The sequence below is a fragment of the Schistocerca gregaria genome, chromosome 2 (genome assembly GCF_023897955.1).
Source record: "Schistocerca gregaria isolate iqSchGreg1 chromosome 2, iqSchGreg1.2, whole genome shotgun sequence".
Taxonomy (NCBI): Eukaryota; Metazoa; Arthropoda; class Insecta; order Orthoptera; family Acrididae; genus Schistocerca; species Schistocerca gregaria.
Genome location: NC_064921.1, coordinates 893,916,195 through 893,937,981, shown reverse-complemented (window position 1 = coordinate 893,937,981; position 21,787 = coordinate 893,916,195). Strand labels below are relative to the sequence as shown.

General features: G+C 40.6%; 1 protein-coding gene across 9 annotated transcripts in view; it reads left to right on the top strand.

Annotated features, from left to right (window-relative positions):
• LOC126335342 (cryptochrome-1-like) overlaps positions 1-21,787 on the top strand; it is a 184,382-nt gene that overhangs the window by 134,293 nt on the left and 28,302 nt on the right. For 3 of the 9 annotated variants that reach the window (XM_049998518.1, XM_049998517.1, XM_049998526.1), the window contains one exon: positions 16,801-16,839. The exons of 2 other annotated variants lie outside the window; for them this stretch is intronic. In XM_049998518.1, the coding sequence (XP_049854475.1) occupies positions 16,801-16,839 (39 nt within the window). Of the gene's footprint in view, positions 1-16,113; positions 16,339-16,738; positions 16,840-21,787 lie in introns of those variants that run through there. 4 more of the 9 variants (XM_049998525.1, XM_049998524.1, XM_049998523.1 and 1 more) reach the window with 3 other exon arrangements.

Sequence of the window (21,787 nt, the reverse complement as noted above, 5' to 3'; positions counted from 1 at the left end):
CAGTTGGCTATGTTCTTCAGTGGTGTTATTATCTCCTCACATACCAGCTTTATTACATGATTTGATATTTCATCATCACCAGCTGATTTCTTGGACTTCAGTTTCTGTATAGTTTTCCGTAATTCATCTTCTGTGACTGGTCTTAAGAACATAGTACTGCATGATCTTTTTGGTACCTTAATATCCTTCTGTTTTTGACTATTTCTTTCCAATTTTAGGTTTTCTACTACACTGATATAGTTATTATTCAGTACGTTTGCTATTTCCATACCATCTGTGACCACTGTGTTGTCTATTTTAATTGATCTAATACCTTCTTCTTTGTTTGACCCATCTTTTTTCTTTCTTTCAGCATTGATTGCATTCCAAGTTGCCTTTGCCTTGTTTTTTGAGTTCGCTATAGTGGTGTCAATTGCTCTTGCTTTCGCTTCTCTTATTGTTGGCTGCCCAGGCTGAGCTGGATGCTCAGCAAGGCACTTGCAATCCTTGTAACTCAGCAGTCACTTTTGTTGCAACAATTAGCAGCCCTTGCTGACACTAAGGTCCCTCACTGCGACCCTGTGTTCTACCCCAACACTTGTTGCTGCTGCCTCAAACACAACGACTACACTGAGATACAGTACAGTGGATTTGCACCCTTTGGTGCAAGTATCTGCACTTTGTACCCAGTCACCATGCCTTTGCCAGCACAACTGGGACCATCAACATGCCAAAGATTAACTTTGATTAGCAAGGTTCCCACTTTTACCCACCATGCAACCACACAATCACCAGTGGCATCTGCAAGTGAGCACGCATGGATGCCATGCTACTTCTTCATCTCCGACTGGTTGCATGCTTTTGCTTATAGACTCTGGTTCCAATCTGTATGCCTATCACATGTTGACTTTCTGATTCCTGGGCGTTGACCAACAATGTCATTTTGGCTGCCAGCTGCCAACAGCTTGTCCTTTGCTAACTATGGTGTCTACCTGATGCAGTTGAACCTGGGACAGCACCGCACCTTCAGTTGGCAATCCACTGCACAAATGTCAAAGTGCCAATCATTGGTGCTGATCTAGTAGCACATTTTAACTCCTCCCTGACATTGCCAGCTCTCATCTCATTGACCAGGAGTTCCGCCATGTTGTGCAGAACTCTGTGCTGAAGCTCATCCATGCCATTGACGCAGGGCAGTACCAAGACCTTCTTGACCATTTCCCAGCCATCACATGCCACCTGGAATTCTACAAGAGGTAAAGTATAGCATAGTCCATCACATCTGTACCATGCCTAGCCATCCAGTTTTCACCATACCATGTTGACTAACACCAGAGTGGCTTGCTGCAGCCAAAGCTGAATTTAAGGCTGTGCTTTGGGATGGCATCATTCACCATTCATACAAACCCTGGCCCTCTGCCCCCCACCTCACATTGAAGAAGGCTTCATCCTGCTAACCTGCAGTGCTCTGAATGCATCACACCATCCTGGACAGGTAACTGGTCATAAACCTTCACCACTTTAGTCATGTCCTCAGTGGTGCTTTGGTGGTGAGTCCATCGACTGCTTGAAGACACCCATGCTGACAACACTTGCCATGGAAGACAGCCAACAGCATGCCCTTTGGCGTCTTTGAATCACTTTATGTGACATTTTGTCTCCAAAAAGCTGCACAGACGTGGCAGCAATTCATCCACAGCGTGCTACATGACCTTCCCTCTCAAAGACCTGGTACTTTCTTCTTAACCATAACAACACCATGAACATCTGTCAACAGTGTTTCAAAAGATAAATGACTTCAGGGTTATCATTAATCCCTCCAAATTCATCTTCAGTACCTCCGAGGTGACATTCCTGGACCACCAGATTTGTGCAGACAGTATCCTCCCCCTTCCTGAAGAAATTTGGACTATTTGTGAAACTCAGCACCCAAGAACTTTCCAAGAACTTCACTGGTTCCTCAGGATGCTTGCACCACCATTATGTCCCCTGCACAACCTCCATTCAAAAGCCACTGAAAGATGTTCTTGCTGATCCTAACACTGAGAGCAACGATCTCTTTCCTTGGATGAATCAAATAGGAATCGCCATCACTGTTGCCAAAACAGCCTTGCCACAGGACATTTCTGTCTCACCCAGCACATGATGCTGTGCTGGCACTGGTGGTTGATGCCAGACAGCAGTCTTAAGCATAGTCTTTCAGCACCTTTTCATTGGTTCCTGACAACCGTTGGCCTTCTTTCCAAAGAAGCTCATGCCTATACAGCATAAGTGGAGCCCCTTGCCTTCTATGAGATGATCTGCTACTTTCGTCCATTACTGAAGGCTAGGAACTTTATGATATTTGCTAGCCACAAACCCCTCATATAAGCCTTCCAGCAGACAAACCGTCTCTGCCCACCAACCCAGTTCTTTGTATTAGAATATACCACTCAGTTCAGTGCAGACATTTGGCATGTCTCAGGAAGTCACAATGATCACTGGTTTTACCACACTCACTGCAACAGAAGAGGTCAATATGGAGCTGGACTCCATGACCCAAACACTGGCCTTAGACTGGAACTTGTCTCTATCCTTGGAATAGACACAAAACTATTGTGTGACACCTCCGTTGGTGAGCCACAAGCTTTCCTACCAGCTGCGTTCCACAGGCAGACCTTTGACAGCATCCAAGACCTGTGCATTAAGGCCACTACAATGCTTGTTACCCATCACTATGTGTGGCTTGGTATCTGCTCTGACTGCCACAGCCGGGTCTTGCTGTTGTGTTGCTTGTCGGCATAGTAAGGTTGTCCAGCATTTTTATGCTCCTCTTGGTGATTTCCCTTAGAATACAGGGAGCTAGATCCATATTGACAATATCAGTCCACTCCCCACCTCACATGGCGAGCGGTTTCCCACTCCAGATCGCAGAAGGTAATTTGATCCCAGCAGTTCAACAAGCTTGCCTGACTCTGTGGCATTTATCACCACCTCATACCAACAAGCCAGCAATGGTATGATCAAGCTTTGGAGACTGCTTTAGTTTGCCACAACACAGCATGAGATATTGTACTCCCTATTGTCCTTCTCAGCCTCTGCACCACCTTTAAGATGGACCTCAATGCCTCAGTGATGGAACTGGTCTGTGGTAAACCCCTTTGCCCCTTCAGATACCTGGAGAATTTGTCAATGTCCCTGCTGCCACTTCTGTCTATGATGTACCAGCCTTCCTGGATGGGCTGCACTCCGACATTGCACACATCCTTTCTCGAGCCAGCTCTCAGCATGGCACCTCACCTTCTTTCATTCGTACACATTTGTCTACTGCCACACAGGTAATGGTCTGGTGCGAAGAGGTCAGGCCCGATCGTCAATCTCCATACTCCAGTTCTCACATAATTGTTGGACATGGTTACCATACACTGGAGTTTGCCATCAGTGGGAATATACAGTGCCATTGGACAATGTTAAGCTGGCAACATCTTCCCACCCGAGCCTGCCCCTACACACCCATCTCAGATGCCGACCACCCCCACTACTACCATCACCACCACCACCACTGCCGCCAACACCACCGCTACCACCACCTCCCCAGTCAGCATGGCCATCGATTCAAGACAATCAGTCCTGCTCTGAGTGACGATTGTGCTTACCAGCTCAATTTGCTTCAGTGCTCTGCTATTCCTGGGGAGGTGCCTGTTTGGTGACTACCATCCATGACAGCACAGGTCGCAATGCAGGGCTGCTAATAGCCTTGGCCAATCTGCAGGCTTACAGCACCGATCGCAGCAGTGCATGACTAGTATGCGGGTGAGACAGCTGACATAAAAGCAGAAATACAGGAACCTCATGATAGTGTTTGTCAGTGCTGCATACAATTCCTACCAACTGTAGTGTAAATCTATTGTGTTCACCCTGCTGAAACTTAACTGTAACAGTATATAGCTACACACAGGTGCCTTACAGAGCTTCATGGTGCTGCAGTTTCAGTGGTCGCCTGAGTAACGAGTTGTGTAGTGCCATCAGTGCTAGCCTGTGCTGTGGAAAATGCTGTGATTTCAGTAGTTGCCTTTTACTTGCTGCCATTCACCTTGCAAAATATTAAAAATACTTCACATCTCCTCGATCTGCGCCCCTCCACCCCCACCAAACTATTGTGTGGACAATGTTGGTGCTTGCTTGTGTGAGGGCCCATGTTCAGTGGCAAAATGGTTGCACTTGCAGCAGATAATGGTTTGTGACAGTGTGATAATTTCTTGTGAGTAGTTCCTCATACCAACAGAACTATAAATAAATATTAACTTAGTGAGCAATTCTGTTTTTTGTGTACCAGTACATGCTTGCACTATGTCCTGTGTGAACTATCCCAAAACATTGTCACTTCCTTTAACCCACATATTTGTGCAGAAGTTGATGTCACGTGATAGGGTGGTAAGTTGTTTATTGTCATTATCACAAGACATTTATCAAGAAGCAGTTGTTTATTCACAGATTTATATTAGATCATTATCAATACCAATAATGTTTTGTTGAAAATAGTGTTTGATATATGACATACATCCTTACTTGAAGAATTTTTTCTTCATTAACCATTGTTCCACACTTTCTTTGGTAACATTTGAGTATAATTCCCAGGGTGTCTGTAAGATTGACCACATACCTGCAGCCATCTCACATAAATGTTATTAAATTTAGAAGTGAAAGTAACATTTACCGCCGTCTGATGTGGCCGAGCAGTTCTAGGCGCTTCAGTCTGGAACCGCGCGACTGCTAAGGTCGCAGGTTCGAATCCTGCCTCAGGCATGGATGTGTGTGATGTCATTAGGTTTAAGTAGTTCTAAGTTCTAGGGGACTGATGACCTCAGATGTTAAGTCCCATAGTGCTCAGAGCCATTTGAACCATTTTTTTAAACATTTACCTTATTAAGTTAAATTGTATTTATAGGACACCAGTTACGAACAACAGGGAGGCAGCATTATTCAGAGGGAAAGAAATGAAAAGAAAAACATCCAATGATTATTAGTCATTTGAGTCTGGTTCTTGAAACTGTATCAGCAACAACAGAAATGCTAAAGCTGGGACCATCTGTTCAAATTACACAAAACCAAGCTGTACTGTTGAGCTTTGTTGGTAGTTTAAATTTGTGGAGAAGATTAACGTAATGTGGATGGTAGCTACTACTCTTCTGGTTACCATGTAGGGAACTGGGGGAGTCTTGGGTGAAACAATGGTAAATTTTAAAAAAGTAAAGAAAATGAGGTTTAAAGAGAATCAGAAACTTACTATTCTTTCGTAATGTGACTCAAGTCCCTGACCCAGAATAATTGTAAGGAAAAGACATTCACATTTACGAAAAAGCTGTGTTTCCATGAATTATTGTACATTTTTCCTGCAATGTCAAGAACAGGTCTCTGCTTCATATGTGATATCCTAGGGCGCAAATTCTTAATGATTATGATCAGTTTATATAATTGATGCTTATGTTATGTTAATCCATATACCGTTTGCATTTCTTACTTTTTTATTGTTGGTGAATACCATTGCTGTAGCATACAACTTTAGTAGTGGCACTGCAGGTTCCTGAGTATGTGGACTGACATAAAGTTGATTCCCATTTCTCTGGATATCTTCTGGTCCATTGTATGCTGCATTATTCTTCTCTGTCAGTTAGTTCCTTTTCCATAAATCATTCACATTATATGAAGCCTACAGAAAGAATAGCATAAAGTTTATATTTTGTATAAATAGAAATGAACTTGGAAGCCAATTGTGGCAATTATCGTAACATAAATAATTTTGTGCAGCAGGTCATATAGGAAGCAAAAGAGGTGGTGTTTTAAAAGCACTGTTCTTCTATGTTGGGTGTTATTTGACAGTAGGGAAGTGGGCAGATTTTTAACCTGAGCATATATAATTAGGCCCTATCTGAATCAAAGCCAGCTTTACAGAAAAATGATGAAAGCATTTTTTCCTTTGTAGTGTTACCATTTTATGGTCTTCAAACTGCTGTACCTCATATCAATAAGCGTGTTATGAAAGTATTTTTAGTGAATTCATTTTTAATATGCCTGCTTCCTAAAGAGGGCCCTACAACTTAAGGATTTTTGACAACAAAAGTTTTTTCCTTACTGTTAGTTGAAGAATCATCTCACGTTACCCTGTGACAAGCCGTTGATGGATGGAAAATGGCAAAATATGCCATCTTACTCATTTCATGGCATTGACTTGAAGCGAGAATGATAAAGAGCTTGATTATTCATATATGTCTGATTACTTTACAAATGAGTTAATGTGTTAAATTAAACAACGGAAAATCCAGGTTGTAATGTCCACTATATTATGAAAAGAATAGACTGCTACTCACCATAAGGATGACATGATGAGTTGCAGCCATGCACAATGAAAAGACTGTTACGCTCTGAGCTTTCGGCCAAATCCATCTTCAGAAAGGAAACACACACACTTTCACACAAGGAAGCACACCTCTGCACATATGACTGCTATCTTTGGCCAAACTGGTCAGAATGCAACTGCGTCAAACAGAAGCAGCAGTCCAGAGTAGAGGGGAAGAGGGAGGGATACAAGGGTACAGGTGGGGGGAGAGAAGTAAGCACTGCCTGGACTAGACGGTGACAAGACAAGGCTGCAAGGGTGCAGTGTCGGGAGGCTGTGGGGATGGGGGGGATGTTAAGTAATTGACATTCAGCACCTAAGTGAGGGAAAAAAATTAGAAAGTGTTTAAAATCATGTGTAAAGTTTGTTGGAAGTACTAAGTGCTCTCAGTGTGAAACACTGGATGAACATAGCCCGGGTAATTTGCACTCCATTGTGCAATAATATAATTTTGCAGGTACATTCAGTGATATGTATAGCTACTGCCTGCAAAATGTGTTGTGAATGGAGTTAGCAATAAAAAAGTCACAAATTAAAATGTCATGCCTGATGTAGAAGTTTTACTGCACACCATTTTAAGCAGAAGGTAGTTTTTCACACATGTAAATGTCTATGACTTCATAGCTCCTGAACGGTGTGTCATACGGTGATACAATTTTGCAGATATGTTCAGTGATATATGAGTAGATTATGACAGCATTGTAAGTTCTTAAATTTGGTTGATAGTTAAACAAAATTTTTTTGCCCTAGAAGTCATAACATAAGCAGCATTCAACTTGTGCCAGGTTCTGGGCTCCTAGATAGTCACTCAGTATTATAGATTCTGTGCTGTATAGAAATGTAGTTACCTCTAGGTTGAAAGAATCCCTCCCCTCCCCCCCCTCCCCCTGCAAAAAAAGTTGTTGGTTCCAGTTTAGGACTGATTATAATATAAACACAGGTTTTTTTCAGGGGGAAAAATTCATCACATTCTGTATAGGATGTGGTTGACATTAGCAGCACCTTACCATCCCCTCCCCAAGCGAGGGAAAAAAAAAACAACTTGTTTTAATGGAGACATTTTCCTGCTTAATGAGTTGTTCTCTTGTCTCTCATTTCATTACATAAGATGCAAATAAAATTTTTAATTTGCATTATAAATGTATTTGATTTTGCTCTTTAGCCATGTTTCTTAATAGGTTGCACTAATTTCTATGTTTCTGCAAATTCATCGCATACTAACTTGTCCTAATCATTATAAAAATTTCTTATTTCAATTTGTAGGACATAAAAATTCCTTTACTGATTTGTAGACTTTTATAAAGTTTACTTCTAGTAGTGAAAAACATCTGTTAAGTGATATTTTGAATTTAATATTAATTCCTGGATGATTTTAAAATTTCACCAAAAGTGTTAATGATAGCACTTGCACTCTTTTATTGTTCCATAAATTCTTACTGTATAGATCACTTTACACAGTCAGTAATCTGAAACAACTGTTTTGATCCAAAATGACTCTATTAATTTGCTTCCTCTACACTTCAACCATTAGGCATTTGCCTGTTGTGGCAATATCTGTTAACAAAAAGAAATAACATTTTTACATAATTGTTTCCTCAATCTCAATTTCACTGTTACAAAATACATCAGACAAGAATTACTCACTGAAACCATGAGTAACCATTTAGTTTCCTGCAAAAAACATAGCTTCATCGTCTCAAACTAAAATTTGCCAGCACAGGGACCTGATTTTGTAATCTCTACCACTACCTTAATCATCTTCTTTTGTTCACTCCTCTTCTTCTGCATTTCGTCATCTCTTTCATCCCTCCAACCTTTATTTTTCTTGTCTGTTTTATAATCCCATAGGTATACAGAAACAATTATAAACCTAAATTGTTGACGTTGAAATGTTGTAGAATTATGCAACATCTTTTATGCTAAAGAATTATGACTTTCTCGGAGAACGATAATGTCGTGTATAAAAATCATCATGGACTCCACAAACAAAACTCAGTTCATTCTGTTCCTCCATGAGATGCTGTGTTCGTTGACTTCAGAAAGATATCTGACACAGTCCCACACTGCCAATAGAGGAGGGGAGGGGGGGGGGGGGAGAGACAGGGAAGGATGGGGGGTGGGACACAGAATGAGATTATTGAGTACTGGATCTATTTTGCGACTGGATTCAAGACTTCCTTGCGGATAGAACTCAACATGTCACTCTTAATGGAAAAAATTGACAGATGAAAAGGTAATTTCTGGAGTACTCCAAGGAAGTATGATAGAGTCGTTACTGCTCACAATGTAAATAAATAATCTAAAAAAGCATTGGATGCTCTTTAAGGCTGTTTGTAGATGATGCGGCTGTTTATAACTAAGTAGCTGTGCCAGAAGACATTATCAATTTGCAGAATGACCTGCTGAGGAATGTGAATGCAGCAGGCTGTGGCAGTTGACCCTAAATGTTAATAAATGTAAGGTATTGTGCATACATGGGGAAAGACATCCACTATTTTACAACTGCCTATAAGTGACAAATTGCTGGAAACAATCCTACCATAAAATATCGGGGAGTAACTATACAAAGTGACCTTAAGTAGAAAGACAACATAAAACAAATAATAGGCAAAGCAAATGTCAGACTGAGGAAGAATCTTAAGGAAGTGTAACTCATCCACAAAGAAGTGGCTTATAAGGCCTTGTTTGACTGAATTTTTAATATTGTTCATCAGTTTGGGATCCTTACCAGATAGGACTGATTGGAGAGAGAGAGAAGATCCAGTGGAAGAGTGGTGCATTTTGTCATGGGATCATTTACTCTGCATAAGAGTGCTACTGAGATGCTCAACAAAGTCCATTGATGGATGTTACTAGAGAGGTGTTATGCTCCACGAAGAGGTTTACCATTGAAATTTCGAGAGAGCACTGACAACATATTACTTTCTTCCACATACATCTTGCATAATGACCATGACAAGAAAATTCGAGAAATCAGAGCTAGTGCAAACGCTTACCAACAATCATTGTCCCTGTGCGCCATTCATGAGTGGAACAGGTAAGGGGGATCAGTTAGTGGTACCAGAAGTACCCTTTGCCACGCAATGATCAGATGGCTAGTGGAACTCTTTATGTTTGCTAGACTGTACCGTAAGCTGGACTAGAGGGTTTCAGAAAATGAATACATATTACATTTCATAGTAAACAGAGTTACTTGGTTAATTTGGCAGTTATGAGACAAATTAAGACATATGAAAGGCAGTGATACTCAGGTGTTACGAAGCCACAAAGCCACTTTTGTGTTTGGAAAGTTAACAAAAAGAAACAAAAACAAACAGAAAAATTCCAGAATTAACACAAGGATATAGAGGTTATTTAGTGTGTCGAAACACTAAGAATTTGTATATTTACTAACGTGGTTGTAGTTTGAAGTTCCTCTTTGGCACATGCATAATTATAGTTTCATAATCTGAAATTGCTTTTCTTGGTGATCATACAATTCAATGACATTTGAGCAAAATTTTTCATGATTTCGCATTTTTCAAATTTGACATTGAACCTTACATTACTGTTTACACGCCAGGCTAGAGCTTATGTTTCTTGATAATTTCAGTGGCAACAAGTTTTGTAAACATTGATCTACCACAGATCACAGTTCTTTGAACAATAGTCAGTTATGCACAGTTCTTGGTACGAGTCAACAATCACTTTCAAACCAGTAAAGGTACTTAAAGTGCAGACAGGCAGACACAGTTCATATGTGTATTGACTGCAAAAGTTTATAAAGATATTTAACAAATGATGTTGACTGTACATATGCTGGTGACAGATTTGTTGTGCGTAGGTCTTAATTGTGTGATTACTGAGAGCAGACTGAAGATATTTGGGCTGGGGGTATTATATAAAGTCTGACGTAATGGTATTTTGTAATCTTGATAATTACATCGCAGTTTATAAAACTGCAAGATGAAAATTTTATAATATAGATGACTTACAGGTTCTGACAATGATTAGATGTAACTAAAAGATAGCTGGTTAGAAAAGTAGCCAAAATACGACAGTAAAATAATGAAACTGGTTAGAAAAAAATCTTTACTTATGTTTTTAACAAACTATGCTATATCACCTTTGGAGTAATTCTCTTGTATCTGCACACAATTACTCCACTGGTGTTTCCAATGTTGGTAGCATCTCTCGAACTCAACTTCTGATATACCAGTAAAAGCCCTAGTTAAAGCTGTTTGGATCTCCTGTGTTGTTTCAAAATGGTGTTCTTTAGCAATTGATGTCAGTTTTGAGAATTAAAAAAATCACACAAGCCACACAATGAGCTTTGACTCCAAAAATTGTTCAACAGACAATGCAGTGTGGGATGGTGCATTATCATGATCCAGGATCCACTTATTAGCAATGTGTGGCAAACATGAAGGGCCCATTTTGAAACCTATTAAAAATTGATTGGTAGTAATATTGATTTACTGTGTGGTCTGGAGGTAACCACTCAGATGCCAATGCCAATGGAAACAAAGAAACACACAAGCATACATTTCACCTTTGACTTCAACATGACCAGCTTATTTGGTCTTAGCAGTTCCTTCAAACACCATTGCGACCTTTGATGTTTTATCTAAGTATCACACTGGAAAAACTAACTTTAATCACAAGTGGCAAATTGGTTGAGTAATTCTGGGTTCAGTTCCACTTGCTCCAACTGATCAGCAGCCACAATCCTCTGTTGATTTTTTGTTGCTGTGTGAGATTTTTGGGAACCATTTTGGCATGAAGTTTTCTTATTCCCAGATTTCCAGTCAATTTCAAGTAAACAGTTTGGCTCAGCTAATGTTCACTTCATTTGCAATCTTTTTCAGAGTTTATCTTCCATCAATTCAAACAAGTCCATTCACTCTGGCTGTATTGTCACCTGTTCATGCTGTTGATGATCACCCACTGCGTTGTTGATCTTCAGCATTGTTTCTACTTTCAGAAAACATTTTGTACCAACAAAACACGTTCGCCCTTGATAAAACCTCATTTCCAAAAGCAAAAGCCTGCTGAAACTTCACATATGTTACGGCAGCATTCTCACTGAGTTTCACACATGAAGAGCTGGGACACTGCTGCACAATGTGTTAAGTTGTCATTGTTGTGATGAGGAGCAAACACAGGACTTCATTCTTCAAGCCGCAACTCCTGATTGAAACATTGTAGGTGCATGCCACTTGTGGCTGTGGTGGGGAAAGGCAAACATCACACACTGCCACAGTAACAGGCTGCATGGTTGACACCCTATGGAGGGGGAAAACAGTCTCATCACTTCATTGTCACACCTCATAAAAGTTCACAGTACTATTTCTTTAGCATAGGTAAAGTTGCCTTGTTTAAAATTTTGTAAATTTGTGTAAACTTTTAGATAAAGGCTTAACTGAAAAATGAAGCTTGTTATCTGGTTTAGAAAAAAACAAAAAAAAAAAAAACCATGAAGTCAAATCCTGGAATCTAACAAGCATAATAGTGTGACTGATCTTTAATTATGAGCATTTTTTAAGTTAATTAGTGTTTGCAAAACTGAAAGAGGTCACTAGAAAGAATGAAATGAGGACTTTCTAACAACAAGAGGTGTCAATTCTGTGAGAACTACTGATTAGCTCACACAGATTTCACCAGTACACATTGTTTTAACTAATTTTGTTATGATTAGGGGCAGTCAAATAAAAACAAGACATGTGGAAGAAAAGTAAGCAAACTGTTTATTATCTCAAAAATAATTGCCACAACTGTTAATACATCCTTCCCATTGTGAGACAAGTTCTCTTTCTGTTGGCAAGTGGGACACTTTAGTTCTGTATGAGTATTTGTTATATGTTATCTGCTTGCTGTCTTCCAACGACAGCGCTAAGTATTTATTCACTTGGTCCTTTCACTCTATGGCCTCTCGCCGGCTCTTTCAGGATGAGGGCGACTTACAATTACAGTTGAAAAGTGGTTCTTGCAGGGGCACATTTGGGTATTCAGTCTGATGAGCCTTGTATGGCAAATGAGTTGCCTTGTAAGGTAGCTTTGAGAATGTACACTTCGACCTACTATTTATAGATACTCCTGAAGATGGAGCTGAGTCCCTGAAACCTGGTAGTGTAAAGACTTCATTCAATAAGTAACTGTACAGTCGTGTCAGATGTTTTAAACATTTGCACAAATAACAGTTGTGGATGTCTCACCAACAAAAATTTATGTCAAATTATACTTTATAAACCTTGAGGGTGAAAACTTAATATAGAAGATGACTGTATGTCGCAGCAGTGATTTGCTTCAACTAGAAGATAGCTAGATAGATAAGTATGAAAATTTTCAGTATTATACACTCCTGGAAATGGAAAAAAAAAAAACACATTGACACCGGTGTCAGACCCACAATACTTGCTCCGGACACTGCGAGAGGGCTGTACAAGCAATGATCACACGCACGGCACAGCGGACACACCAGGAACCGTGGTGTTGGCCATCGAATGGCGTTAGCTGCGCAGCATTTGTGCACCACCGCCTTCAGTGTCAGCCAGTTTGCCGTGGCATACGGAGCTCCATCGCAGTCTTTAACACTGGTAGCATGCCGCAACAGCGTGGACGTGAACCGTATGTGCAGTTGACGGACTTTGAGCGAGGGCGTATAGTGGGCATGCGGGAGGCCGGGTGGACGTACCGCCGAATTGCTCAACACGTGGGGTGTGAGGTCTCCACAGTACATCGATGTTGTCGCCAGTGGTCGGAGGCAGGTGCACGTGCGCGTCGACCTGGGACCGGACCGCAGCGGCGCACGGATGCACGCCAAGACCGTAGGATCCTACGCAGTGCCGTAGGGGACCGCACCGCCACTTCCCAGCAAATTAGGGACACTGTTGCTCCTGGGGTATCGGCGAGGACCATTCGCAACCGTCTCCATGAAGCTCGGCTACGGTCCCGCACACCATTAGGCCGTCTTCCGCTCACGCCCCAACATCGTGCAGCCTGCCTCCAGTGGTGTCGCGACAGGCGTGAATGGAGGAACGAATGGAGATGTGTCGTCTTCAGCGATGAGAGTCGCTTCAGCCTTGGTGCCAATGATGGTCGTATGCGTGTTTGGCGCCGTGCAGGTGAGCGCCACAATCAGGACTGCATACCACCGAGGCACACAGGGCCAACACCCGGCATCATGGTGTGGGGAGCGATCTCCTACACTGGCTGTACACCTCTGGTGATTGTCGAGGGGACACTGAATAGTGCATGGGACATCCAAACCATCATCTAACCCATCGTTCTACCATTCCTAGACCGGTAAGGGAACTTGCTGTTCCAACAGGACAATGCACATCCGCATGTATCCCGTGCCACCCAACGTGCTCTAGAAGGTGTAAGTCAACTACCCTGGCCAGCAAGATCTCCGGATCTGTCCCCCATTGAGCATGTTTGGGACTGGACGAAGCGTCGTCTCACGCGGTCTGCACATCCAGCACGAACACTGTTCCAACTGAGGCGCCAGGTGGAAATGGCATGGCAAGCCGTTCCACAGGACTACATCCAGCATCTCTACGATCGTCTCCATGGGAGAATAGCAGCCTGCATTGCTGCGAAAGGTGGATATACACTGTACTAGTGCCAACATTGTGCATGCTCTGTTGCCTGTGTCTGTGTGCCTGTGGTTCTGTTAGTGTGATCATGTGATGTATCTGACCCCAGGAATGTGTCAATAAAGTTTCCCCTTCATGGGACAATGAATTGATTCTTATTTCAATTTCCAGGAGTGTATGATTAGCACACTATATGGCTCCGCGGTGTATTATCTGTTTTTGTGTAAAGCTGCCACATTGAAAATTTTGTTATTTTATGAACCTATTTAATTAAAGCCTTAATTGAATGATGAAGGGCATTATCTGGCTCAAGAAGAGTGGGGCAATAAAAATATAAAGTAAAATCCTGGAATATGACAAGCATAATGGCTCAGCTGCTAAAAGTAAATTTGGGTGTGAATGCTCTTTAACTAAGAATACCTTGTAAGTTAATTAGTTTTTTGAAAATAGAAACAAGACACAAGAAAGAATGAAATGAGAACTTTCTAATAAGTGGTGTCAATTTACTCAGAACTGCTGATTACCTCACATGAATTTCACCATTATATGAGGTTCACTCAAATGAAACCTGGTCATTGCATCTACTTTTGCCTTACACGTAAGATGGCACCATGTAACTGTGGGTATGATGACGCCATCTATTGGTAGAGAGGCTGATGTGTGTGCACCATTTGATGTTGCATAGAGCCACTGTGGTTTCACGACGAAGAAAAGATGGTTACAGAAGTTATCGTCCGCTACTGAACATGCAGGTGAATAAGCAAGAACAACGAGGAATGGTTCAATTTTTGGCAGTGGAGGGAGTTGGAGGCTGTGGAATGTATCGACGGATGAAGGCTGTGTGTGATGAGTAGACTCTGAGTTGTTCAAGTGTTGTGTGATGGCGCAAATGATTCCTTGAGAGGCGCAAGTCACTGGAAGAGGATGCTTGCCGTGGACAGGCTCATTGTGTCATCACATCCGAAGTGGTTGTGTAAGTGAATGCTTCAGTCTTGGACAACTGCAGAATCACTGTGGATGAGATCCATTGGTTACTAGGTATTAGCATGGGCACTGCCCACACCATAATGCATCAAGACTTGAACTTTCGAAAAATATGTGCGCTGAACAGCGCAGTACTTGAATGGCACTGTCTTTGCAACATTATCATAAGGAGCAAAAGGCTTTCTGGCGTGTGGTCACAGGTGACGAAATATGGTGTCAACATTTTCAACCGGAAAGCAAGCATCAGAACAAGTAGTGGAAACATGCAACTTCACCACCTCCAAGGAAATCAAAGGTCATGCACACAAGTTCTGGTAAGGTCATGATGTCTCCCACTGCCTGTTGAGTTCCTGGAATGGGGAACCATCATCAATGCCCAGCTTTATCAAGCCACTTTACAGAACCTTAGATGAACCATCAAGTCACAATGCCGAGGCATGTTGTCCAATGGTGTTATCCTCCTACATGATAATGCCCGCCCACACATGGCCAATGTGGTGAAGATGACATTGCAGCAGTTTCGGTGGGGAATGCTGGAACATCCACCGTACAGTTCCGAACTTTCACTTTTTGCTTTCATATGTTTGGATGTCTGAAACAAGCTATTTGTGGACATCAATTCACAATGGACAATGAAGTGTGTGACTGGGTCCAGGCCTGGATATGACAGCAGCTTGCTAGCTTCTTCAAGGATAGAATCGACCAGTTGGTGTCACAATGCGATAAAAGTGCCAACAGTTTTGGTGATTATTTTTGAGTATGTGTACTGTGTATAACTACATTTTTGAGTTAATAAAATCATTACCGTTACTTTACACTTGTGACTAGGTTTCATTTGAATGCCCCTTAGATGTTATAATTACTTTGATTACTGATTTTTATTAATTAATATGGTTTTCAATAAATTAAATATACCTCTTTCATCAGCAGTTGGTAAATTCTGATACAATTTATGAAATTAAATGAAATACTACATAAATAAGAAATTAATCATTTGAATAAGTACTTGGCATATATTCCCTACTTATAGAAGTACAATCAACTTAAACACTAAGAAAAAAATTATTAACAGGAGTATAACAACAGAAACAGGAATAGATACAACTTGCTGTGTTTCAAGTGCTCTTTTAAATTATGTCCTTTCACATCAGTAGCTCCTTCATTTAATCTATTTTCTTTCTTTTCTCATTTTTTAAGGACCACAAGGAAGACAACAATGTTTCTGATAGTGTACGGAGTTTCAGTTACATAGCAGTTATCTAGCATATATTGTAACTTTTATTTCTGAACTATAATTACTTTTGAAAACATTTGTAGATTTGTATCATAGAACACCAAAATGTTGAAGGGTGTGTAAGGTTAACTGCACAAAATGTGACTCAGCAACAAAAGGAAATAAACTACTGTACCATTTTAGTATCATATGTTGTATTATTTCGCACATTATCACGAATTCATAAAAGGTAACAATGGACTGGTTGGACACTATAAGAGTAACTATGAACGATGATTAAATCTAATGGGGGATATATATAAAATATTTAAATAACATGCAGGTGAGGGTTGAGTACTGTTACATGCAGTTTTGCCATACAATACACTGAAAAAAATAGAAGTTTTCAATAACACATTGAAAATCTCTGCTGCAGCAACTAGACTTACATTGTATTTATGGTAATTCAGTATGAACTATATTGTGTTAGTTACCGAAGGAACTAGATACAAAATGAAATGAGATTAAAGAAAGGTTTGCAGAAAGATTCATTATTTTCTGTTTTTAATCACTTTTTTTAATCTCAGCCATTTTTCCTCTACATTTCAGCAAAATTTTCATGGCAGCAGATCAACCACTGTTTTAAATGAAATTTTTCAACAATTTTGCAGGCAAGGAAGATATTACTTCAAGCGCGTGTAAGGTTTTAGGTGAGCAAAAGATTTATCCAACATGTCATCAATATCTTCTCAAAAATCCTACATATCTTCCTAGGAAAGGGATGCACCTAGATTCATATTAATATAATAAGTACTTTTCTATCAAGTTTGCTAAATGTGAAACAACTTTCTTAGTTTTTGTGAGTAATCTTTTGTCTTATTCAAAACTCTCCAGTATGTCCTTTCACTAACCTGAATAATGTATCCCCAGAATCTTTATTTTGTTATGTTATTTGTTTATTTATCATTTATTTTGATATGTATTTTGTTTTGCATTCTCATATTTTACTGTTTGTTACTTTCATCTGTAACTGAAAAGATGACAATCTCTCTATAATCATCTGGAAGTTATCATTCTAACTAGTTGTAGTACATAAACAACATAAGCTACTGCATTCTTTGGACAAACAAGAGTAGAAATATTGTTATTCTCATCAAATACATGGCATATTGTTTTGACACTGACACTGGCAGTTTTGTCTTAGAAATGAACTACTACATCAACAAAACCCATCCAAAATGCATTTACAAACAGTTAATTTCTTACAAAGTTTAGTTTGTGTCAGGTTTATCTGCAATATACATAGGCAAGATCATTCACCATGTTGTCATGAAAGAGAGAGAGAGAGAGAGAGAGAGAGAGAGAGAGAGAGAGAGAGAGAGAGAGAGAGACTTCGAGGGGGTTCTGTTGGGGCAAGACTACTAGCAGCAGTGAGTGTAAAATTGTAATTTGATTCTTCTATTGATCACCAGACTCACTTTGTGATGTATCTGAAAACTTTAGAGAAGACTTCAGTTCGATAGTAGATAAGTTCCCCAATCATACTGTAAATAATGGTGGAGTCTTTAAAATCCAACGATTAGTTGGTAAAATTACGGTTTTTTCAGCGACGGGCTTGACAGGGGATCCTGTGAAATGTTACTAGATGCCTCTTGAGGATGCCCACATCAAAAATGGTATCAGTGACCATGAGGCAGTTCTGGCAACAATGATTACCAAAGTACAAAGTCTATTTGGAAAGTAAAGAATGATCGGTCACAAAATGGAAACCACAATGAAAATGTGATGAAACTTTGTACAGAAGTGTTGGACAGTGTGTCTAGTATGGGCCTAGATAGCATCATGGTGCTCTTCTTTGTTCTGAGCACATAAGACGCCTATAAAATAGTGTCTTTGCTAAGTATGGATGCCTGCCAGGCAATTTAACCCAATTTCATGCAACCCCAAAACTGGCACGAATTTTATCTTCATGTCACTTCTCGGCTGCACACTGCAGGGGCAATGAAGATGCTCCTGCAATGTTTATGATGGGAAGTGTTTGATCACCTGTCATACAGCCTGGGCTTGGTTCCCTTGATTTTCATCTCTGCCCCTATGAATGGCTGACCTGGAAGGTGTAGCTTACTGTTGCAAATAAAACAGTTTTGATTTTCACCATTTCTCACCCGACTGTTCCTTACTTTCTGAATAGCCCTCATATAAAGAGCAACTAATACAAGAAAAAAGATATATCTGTTCAACAAACTAGATAAAACAGTAGTATTTTGTCCCAAAGGTTAAAGAGTAGTTGACCATGCACTGGATAGATACATACCCAAAAGGATAGTTCATAAATGAAGGGAATATCCATGATATACAATCACTGTAAAAAAATTTCTAAAGAAACAGAGACTACTGCATAATAAGCATAACAAATCTTAGGGCTGTAGATAGAGAGATTCTAAAGGAAACACATTTGGCTGTCAAGATAGCAGTGCATGGATCCTTCAGTGACTATCATGGAAGAATATTGCTAAACAATCTTTCACAAAACTCAAAGAAATTCTTGTCACACGTAAAGGCTGTTGGTGGCACCAGAGTTAATGTCAATTACTCGTAGATGAAACAGAAACTGAAACAGAGAGTAGCAAAGCAGTGGCAGAAATGCTTAACTCTGTTTTCAAGTACTGCTTTAGCAAGGAAAACCCAGGAGAGTTTCGCCAGTTCAATCCTTGTACAACTGAAAAGATGAGTGAAATGAATGTTAGTTTCAGTGACGTTGAGAAACATCTGCAATCATTAAAATTGAAAAAATCTGCTAGACTTGATGAAATCACTGTCAGATTCCATACTGAATTTGCAGCTGAATTAGCCGCTCTGTTAACAACAATCTGTTGTAGAGCCTTTGAACAAAAAAATGTGCCCAGTAATTGGAAGAAAGCACAGGTCACAGCCAGTATAACAAGGGTAGTAGAACTGACTCACAAATCTACTGTCCAACATCCTTTACATTCATTAGTTACAGAATCTTAGAATACATTATAAGCTCAAACATATTGAGGTACCTTGAAGAGAATAACATTCTCCGTGCCAATCATCATGGATTCTGACCTTGTGAAACCACTTCTCACTTGTTTCATATAACATACTGAAAGCTTTGGATTGAGGTAGGCAGGCAGTTGCAGAATTTCTTTATTTCTGAAAAGCATTTGACTCATTACCACATCTACATTTATTATCAAAAATATGATCACATTTAGTATTTGTGACTGGATTGAGGATTTTTTGGTAGGGACGGTGCAGCAAGTTTTTGAATGGACAGCCAACAACATATGTAGAAGTACCTTTGGATGCTCGCCAGGGAAGTGTGTTGTGTCCCTTGTATTTTAATGACCTTGCAGACAATATTAATAATAACCTCAGACTTTCTGTATGTGATGCAGCTATCTACAATGAAGTGCAGTCTGAAAGAAGCTGCATAAACATTCAGCCAGACCTTGATAAGATTTCAAAGTGCTGTGAAAATTGGCAACTTGCTTTAAATGTTCAGAAATGTAAAATTGTCCACTTCATAAAACAAAAAAAACATGGTATTTATAACTATTGTATTGACGAACCACAGCTGGGGTCGGTTAACTCATATAAATATCTGGGTGCAACACTTTGTAGGAGTATGAAACGGAATGTGCACGTACACTCAACCATGCATACAATGGGTGGTACACTTCAGTTCATTGACATAATACTGGGAAAATGTAATCAGTGTACAAATCACCTGTGTGAGCCATCCTAGGATACTGTTCAGGTGTGTGGGACCCATACCAAACAGGGCAAACAGGGAATATCCAGTGTATACAGAAAGGGACAGCACGAATGTTCCCAGATTTATCTGACCCATGGGAGAGTCTCACAGAGATGATGAAGAAACTGAATTGGCAGACTCTGCGTGAGAAGGTGCCGTAACTGCCCTCTAGCACAGTAGACATACCCCGCCGCCAGTGATGGAAACAGGCGAAATCGAGATATCGCTGTCAAAAATTAAAAAATTAAAATAAATAAAAATTTTATTCCGGCGGTAGAACCACAGACCGTTGTCTTTTAATGTCAGATAACACTGGGTCCCAAGTCTTACTTAAAAGAAAACCCTTGTCTCTATTAATAAGATTGTCAGATAACCGAATCTCTATGGATTCTTTTAAAATACAGTTCCAATAGTGAGATGCAGGGGCAACCATTTGTGTCTCGTCATATAGTATTCTGTGTCCCTCGGTGAGACAGTGTTCTGCCACTGCAGACTTCTCAGGTTGAAGCAGCCTTGTGTGCCGCTGATGCTCAACACATCGCTCCTGAATGGTCCGGATTGTCTGACCAATATAAGCCTTTCCACAGTGGCAAGGGATCTTGTAAACACCGGGCTTCCTCAAACCCAAGTCATCCTTAACAGAGCCAAGGAGCGCTCTAATCTTGGCTGGCGGACGAAAAATACTTTTGATGTGATATCTTTTCAGAATCCTTTCTGTCTTCGAGGAAATGCTCCCAGAAAAAGGCAGAAAAGCTACCGACTTGCAGGCGAAGGTCCAAACTGGAAAGCACGACGGATCTGTTTATCTGTATAGCCATTCTGCTTGAACACAATCTTAAGATGGTCCAATTCTTGTGTCAAGCTTTCTCCATCTGAAATGGCATAAGCTCTTCTCGCCAATGTCCGCAGGACCCCCGTACGCTGGAACGATGGATGACAGCTAGAACCATGTAAGTAACGGTCCGTGTGCGTAGGCTTTCGATAAACGCTATGTCCCAGTGTCCCATCATCCTTTCTGTACACCAGAACATCCAGAAACGGAAGCTTTCCATCATTTTCCACCTCCATGGTAAATTTGATGCTAGGATGCAGGTAACTGAAATGATCTAGGAGGCGGTCCAGAGCTTCTCTCCCATGAGGCCACACCATACACGTATCGTCAACATATCTCCAAAAACTGGTTGGTTTTAAGGATGCCGTCTTCAGCACCATGTCCTCAAAATCTTCCATAAAAAGATTGGTGACTATTGGGGACAAAGGGCTCCCCATAGCCACTCCGTCAGTCTGTTCAAAATATTTGTCATTGAATAAAAAGTACGTCGACGTTAACACGTGGCGACAAAGCCTGGTTGTTTCCTCATCCAGTTTCTCACCAATTACTTGCAAGGATTCTTCCAGAGGAACCCGGGTAAAAAGCGACACGACATCAAAGCTCACAAGCAAATCCCAGGGACTAAGAGACAAGGACTTCAATCTGTGAATAAACACCATAGAATTGGAATGTGATGTTTGCCTTTACCGACGTGAGGGCCAAGAACAGATGCTAAATACTTGGCTAGATTGTAGGTAGGAGCACCCAAATTACTCACGATCGGATGGAGCGGGACCCCTTTCTTATGAATCTTGGGTAGATCGTATAATCTCACTGGCACGGCAGCACCAGGACGAAGTTCTTTGAGAACGTCGTCAGGTAAAGAGCTCTTCTTCAACAATGAAATCGTCTTCCATATGATCCGTTCAATTGGGTCGTCCTGCGATGTTCTGTATGCTGAGTCTTCAAGTAAGAGACCCATCTTTCCCAGATAGTCATCATGTGACAGAAGAACAGTTGCGTTGCCTTTGTCCGCTGGTAGAACTATCAGATCTTCGTCTTCTCT